General features: G+C 34.8%; 1 protein-coding gene across 2 annotated transcripts; it reads left to right on the top strand.

The window, feature by feature from the left end:
• The first annotated feature begins 343 nt into the window (after positions 1-343).
• LOC123918821 (RNA pseudouridine synthase 3, mitochondrial-like) lies at positions 344-5,863 on the top strand. Of its 2 annotated transcripts, none has more exons than XM_045970975.1 (9): positions 344-2,289; positions 2,389-2,460; positions 2,720-2,878; positions 2,955-3,002; positions 3,089-3,169; positions 4,397-4,513; positions 4,657-4,758; positions 4,880-5,038; positions 5,423-5,863. In XM_045970975.1, exons 1-9 carry the CDS (start codon positions 1,861-1,863, stop codon positions 5,498-5,500), a joined length of 1,245 nt encoding a protein of 414 aa, XP_045826931.1. In that variant the 5' UTR covers positions 344-1,860; the 3' UTR covers positions 5,501-5,863. The 2 variants fall into 2 exon arrangements, with proteins under 2 accessions (XP_045826931.1, XP_045826930.1); XM_045970974.1 differs by having other exon boundaries at positions 426-2,289; positions 2,955-2,996.
• Positions 5,864-6,239: the final 376 nt, after the last annotated feature.

Raw genomic sequence — 6,239 nt, 5'->3', positions numbered from 1 at the left:
TAAACTAAAATTAAATTAATTTTACTTTTACACTATATATATATATATATATATATATATATATATATATATATATATATATATATATGGGAGTATTTAGGTAATTTTAACATATTTCGGGTGGGTGTATGAGTTTCGGGTGCGGGTTTGAGTGATACCAAACCCACATGCATATTATCGGGTGTCACCCAAACCCAGTCAATTCGGGTTTCGGCCGTTGACTTGAGTTTGAGTTCGGGTGGGTCTCACGGGTTTGAGTTTTTCTGCCATCCTACACTTCAGCTAAATCACGCCAAATCACAACTTTTGCTTCTTCTTTGAAGATTTCATCACTTGTAAGTCTGTAACTCTCTCTCTCTCTCTCTCTCTCTCTCTCTCTCTCTCTCTCTCTCTCTCCATTTTGTTCTTCTTTGAGCTTACATTGTTGCTGATATTTTTCTAAGTTGAAAATAATGAAGTTCGATATGCGATTTTCATTTTCATTTTTGTTCTGTTGTCTAATAGCATGTTGGTGATTTTCGTTTCTAAGATTTTTCTGCTTTGAAAATCATGAAGTTAGGTCATTGTTGTGTTTCATTTAGTGATTTTTGCAAATGTGGTTTATGATATTAGTAAAAAAATCTGTTATTTGGTACTACTAGTGAGGGTTAATTAAGAAATTAGGGTTCAAAGTTGAAGTTGAACTGTATTGACTTGAAATAAATGTTGCATTGTGCAGGAACTGTATGATTCAAATTTTAGTGCCTTTGGTAATTAGAACTATTCAAATTTTAGTGCCAATTAGTGACCAATTTTAGTCTTTTGTTTGATCAAAGTTTTTTCAACAATTCAAATTTCAAAAATTAAAAACTATGTCCAATCTTCTCAATTTTTATTGATAGAAGATGACCTTTTCAAGATTTTATATAGGATACATGACCATTGTGTGTCCTTTAAGATTTAAATTTTGAATTATAATTGGAGAGTCGTAAGAAAAAGATAGAAAAGTCCCATATAAGGTCTGTCTTTTAAGATTTTAATTACAAAATATATGGACACTTAATGCTTAGTTAATTTTTGAGATGGAAAAATTTATTTTACTTTTTTTGAAACGAGATTGGAAAATTATTTTATTTGTTATATTTAGCTTTGCTGCTGAAAACTGTATGATAGTACAATTGTAGGTAGTGTGTGAAGAAACTTTATTCATTAAATTGAGCCCCTAGTGCCAACTCATTAAATTGTATCCCACATTTGTTGGAAGAGTTGATGTTGAGCAACATATAAGTGAGAGGACCCATAAACCTAATGCCTTAAGGTTTTGGGTGAAAGTGTGGTATCAAAGTCATTTGTATGATTGTTCTTAACCCAATGCGTTGATGCAACCCAGTGAGACTCCCCCTCATGGCCCAACGCTTAGGCTAGATTTTTACACAGGATAGAGTATCACCATGAATCAGTAATGAACTACTACTGTTTTGGAACTATCAAATAGGTCCTCATGTTGTGACTAAATATTTCATTGGATTCATGATAAGTTAAGTGCTTTCCAAATATAAATAGTAGTATTTTGTTCTATGCAGTGCAATTGGAAAGGTTCCTTGCTGCTATGTATTAATTTCAATACCGAATTTTTCGTTTTTTACTGTTGTTAGAATGGAGAGAAGTTTGTACTAGAAATGTGGAAACTATACTGAATTTTGATACTGTTGTTTGTCATATGTTTATCATGCCTTTTGTTTGGTTTTTACTGAATTTCAGTTTATTGTGATACAAAAGTACTATTTAAAAGATTCAACTGTCACGGACAAGAGGGTGAATTGTTTCTTTTTCTCAAACCATTTTGATTCAAGAACTTTTTCTCCATTTCTGATTCCAACTATGATTATTATTTTTGAAATTTTCTATCTTGAATTCAAGAAATATAATAAAATCCCATTTGTTTTTGCTATATTTTTCTGTGTTAGGTGGGGACAAATGTTGAAACGGATGAACAATAACAATGGCTTCTCATGGCTGACATATGTAGTAAGGCAGAGGCACTACTCTAGAATTCGGCCCCCAAGGTCCGTTTCTGTTGATAAAGTAATCAGAGTTTCTAACAACATTGCTCGCTTGGATGTGCCCAAAGAAGTTCCAAAACCCAGACAATTACTATCATTGCCTCCTTTTCCTTGTCATCCTTTGCCTGGCAAGAATACAATCAATGCACATGGACAGAGCGATCGTGTTACTGCTGTCAACTGGATTAAGTATTACTTTAAGGGTGCGTCGGGTTCTGTCATTGAGTCCCATTTCAGGGAGGGTCTTGTAAGTATCTACTGTTTTTTAGTATTTGCATTTTTTTGTTCCTTTTGCAAAGTAACTGAAAATATACTTACATACTCTGTTGATGATTTCCTATTCCAGGTGCAAATGGAGGACCTAATTACTGATGACTCGTTCACTCAGATGAAAGAGCTAATGAAACCTATGCGAAAGGTATTTCATGTTTACATCAATCCTTTTAGTTTTACATTTTCCGTCACAAATGGATAATTTTCCTTTTGTTTGTATGTGCGCGCGTATGTGTGTTGTTTAACGACAAATATATTTCAATTGCTTACAAACTTTGCTTTGAATGATTTTCCCTTTGTTTTTGTGTGGGCGCGTATCTGTGTTGTTTAACAACAAATATATTTCGATTGCTTACGATTTGTTTTAGGTTTAATAATACTACAACTATGCAGCTTAACTACAGATTAGACCCAATGAAGTGATTAAGCCTGGGGATAGGGTTCATGTCCCAGTATCAATTGCTGAAACCAGGATTTCAAAAAGATATGATGCTATACCAAGTGGAACACTATATCCAAATGCTGATGAAATTAAGTATCTGCAGAGGCTTGTGATTTACAAGGTATATGCTGTTCATCTAACACCACATTTCAATATATTGTATTAATTGATTATTGATTCAAATGTCTTTCTTTCAGGACTCCGCGATAATTATGTTAAATAAGCCTCCAAAATTGCCAGTTAAGGTTTGAACGACTTTTTCACATTTATAGAAATTCACCAAGTTGGAGTTTGTTCTGGGATTTTGATTTCTTGCTGATGATCTTGTTAGGGAAATCTTCCAGTTCATAATAGCTTGGATGCATTGGCAGCTGCAGCACTGTCCTATGATTATGAGGAGGGTCCCAAACTGGTAAACTACTCTTTTATACTTAATTGGCATTGCTATGAATACAAAACAATTTGGTTTGCATTTACCAGTAAATCATGCAACAAAATATCTATTCATATAACTATGCTGACACTTCCATTTTAACTAAAGGATAAAATATTAAATCTCCGGTCCCTTTTATAGCTCCTTGCTTTGGTCTCTCATTGGCTTCATTTGTGTATCACTCAACCATTTATTTGATACGAAGTTGGATGGTTTACCTTTCCTAAAATTTGAGCAATCATTTAGTTTTATTATTTGCTTTTAGTTGCATTATCGCCTTGCATATTGTAAGATTTGACGAAAAGGACGAAGAATGATAATGCAGTTAGGCTATGTCATTGAGGTGGGATGGGTAGCTCAACTGGTTAAGATAGTTGAGCTAAGGGTTAAGGAGTTGGAGGTAATACTCCTATTGAGTTTTTGGAATGTCTAGGAGAGAAAAGATATAACATGGATCTCAAAGAAGCTTGAGAACTATGGAGCTTATATCCTTTGGCTCATGAGTCATACTATTAAACTTTGGAAAAGAGTAATTGTCAGGATCAAAGTAGCCCAACATAATGGTACCATTGGATCAATGTAGGTTACCCTACTTACTAGGAAAAGACTTTTGTTGCCCTCATGCATAAATTATTCTTGAGACAAATATTCTTGAAATTTATATAATCAACATATCTAAAGAGTAATACAGATATAGTCGTATTGTTTGTGAGCTCGGGCATGGCATGCACCTTGTTTGAGATATCGCTGTTTTAATACAGATATATGACAATTATTTTCATTTTGTTTCCTTTTTTCACTCTAATTCTCCATCGTATTTTGGACTCTAAGACTGCTATAAACTGGTTGGTGCTTACTGGTTATCGAAAATACAAGACTACACATGATAGGGCCATTAAATGGGTCTGTAGTAGGAGATGAATTAATTGAGGAAGAGGGCACAATAGGATTTGGAGTTGGGGAAAAGGAGTGCAAATAACAGAATGGATATGTGGCATAATGGGAGTAGGGGAAATGATTCGGGAATTAGAGGGTGAACAAACTTGGAGGGGAAATTTCTGCTTTCATGTTTATTCTTTGTTCATCTTTTATGGAGCTTAACTCCAACCTTGGCCATCTTAGTCCTTCAATATCAGATAAAAAAACTTCTTAGTCATTTTATCAGTTTGGGTTCTGTCAAATTAATTCTTATGTTGGTTTTTTCAGGTCCACCGTCTTGACAGAGAGAGCAGTGGTATCCTTTTATTGGGGAGAACAAAAGATAGTGTATCTCACCTTCAATGGTTATTCAGTAACATAAACAATGCAAAATCTTCTTGCAAGGTGCCTTTTCCACACGAAGTATTTAACTGCTGTTTTCAAACACATCATCTAGCTTGTGAATGCACCACCCAATCTTTTATAACACTGTCAACAACAATTTGATATTTCCATTGGAACTTTAAATCTCAAATGGCCTATTTTAGGCTTGGAATGATGCATGTGAAACTACATATCAAAGATATTGGGCATTGGTCATAGGAACTCCCAAGGAGAAGGAGGGCATAATTCATGCTCCTCTTTCTAAGGTTTGCATTGTTTCTCTCTGTTTTTTGTGTTTACTTCACCAATGATAATTTGTAACATGCTTAATGTTGCTATCTTCCAGAGTGTTAATTGATTGTGTTTATGCATGTGATCTTATGTCAGGTGCTTATGGACGATGGGAAGACTGAGAGGGTAATACTAGCTCACCATTCAAGTATAGAACCTCACCAAGAGGCTGTAACTGAGTATCGGGTGCTTGGTCCAAAGATAAACGGATGCTCGTGGGTTGAGCTGCGTCCACTAACTTACCGGAAGCATCAGGTATCTTCAATGATGCTTTAAATTGTCTATTCAACTGAACTGTGCGGGTAAAATAAAGAATCAGACATGATTTTCATATCTCTTATCTTAGAATATCATTAGAATATGTAGTGGAATCACTACTAAAAGGGGTGGTTCAAGGAGCGAATCTTTTTTTAACAACAAAGCCCTGGCTATTCTAGGCAGCCTATTGTTAGGATTGGCGGTGAGTTTGTGATGGCCGTGATTTTATCAAACTTAGTGTGATTCCAAACATGCGCTAGTTTAAATAAAGTTTGGAATAACATGGTTTTCTTAATTATCATTCCCTGCTGTAAAATATAGTGATTTTGCTAAGTTAAATTAACTTGTTTCTTAATCCGATTTCTGCTCTCTTTTTACCAGTTGCGTGTCCATTGCGCTGAGGCACTTGGGACACCGATAGTGGGTGACTATAAGTATGGCTGGTTTGTGCACAGCTGATGGAAACAAATGGCGCGAGTTGATATCGAGCCAACAACCGGAAAACCATACAAGTTGCGAAGACCAGTAGGCCTAGATGTTCAGAAGGGAAGTGTTTTATCGAAGGTCCCTCTATTACATCTCCACTGCAGAGAACTTGCACTACCCAACATTGCTAAGTTTCTTCATGTTTTAGAAAATAGTTCAAATGAACTTCACCCTTCACTTAGCCTGCAGCCTGATATTCTTCGCTTTGTAGCAACAATGCCAAATCATATGAGAATTAGTTGGAATCTTATGTCATCATATTTAGTTTGAGAAAAACTATTAACTTATGGAGAAAGAAATAGATGTCAGCTAATATTTTGAAGTTTCATTTCTTTATGGGTCTGGCTTATTCCCCCATCTTTTTTCCTATTTATTAATATACTTAGTATAGAGACCCGTCGCACGGGTCGTTGATTTTTATTCGATATTTTAAAATTTGTTATAAAATATTGTTAAAACATAAGTGAAATTTTTGTGATCTTTCTAGTAAAACTTATTAAAAAAATGGCTTAAATGCTATTTTGTTCCTCCTATTTTATAAAATGTGCAATTTTGGTCCCTTTATTAGGTACCTATTAGGTAGTACCTATCATGTAATTATATAGGTACTTATTAAGTATTACCATTGGAGCAATACCCATTGAGTACCTAATAGGTACTGCTTCTCAAATAGGTACCCTCTCTCTCCTCCTTATAATATTTTTTTGTGGAC

This window comes from Trifolium pratense, linkage group LG3, assembly GCF_020283565.1.
Source record: "Trifolium pratense cultivar HEN17-A07 linkage group LG3, ARS_RC_1.1, whole genome shotgun sequence".
Taxonomy (NCBI): Eukaryota; Viridiplantae; Streptophyta; class Magnoliopsida; order Fabales; family Fabaceae; genus Trifolium; species Trifolium pratense.
This window is presented reverse-complemented; position numbering and strand designations above follow the sequence as displayed.

Bases quoted from the DNA above. Each gene is read 5' to 3' on its own strand.
- LOC123918821 (XM_045970975.1), top strand. From the start codon at position 1,861: ATGATTATTATTTTTGAAATTTTCTATCTTGAATTCAAGAAATATAAT. The intron at 2,879-2,954 runs GTATATGCTGTT...TCTTTCTTTCAG, and splicing joins AGAGGCTTGTGATTTACAAG to GACTCCGCGATAATTATGTT. The intron at 3,003-3,088 runs GTTTGAACGACT...TGATCTTGTTAG, and splicing joins CTCCAAAATTGCCAGTTAAG to GGAAATCTTCCAGTTCATAA.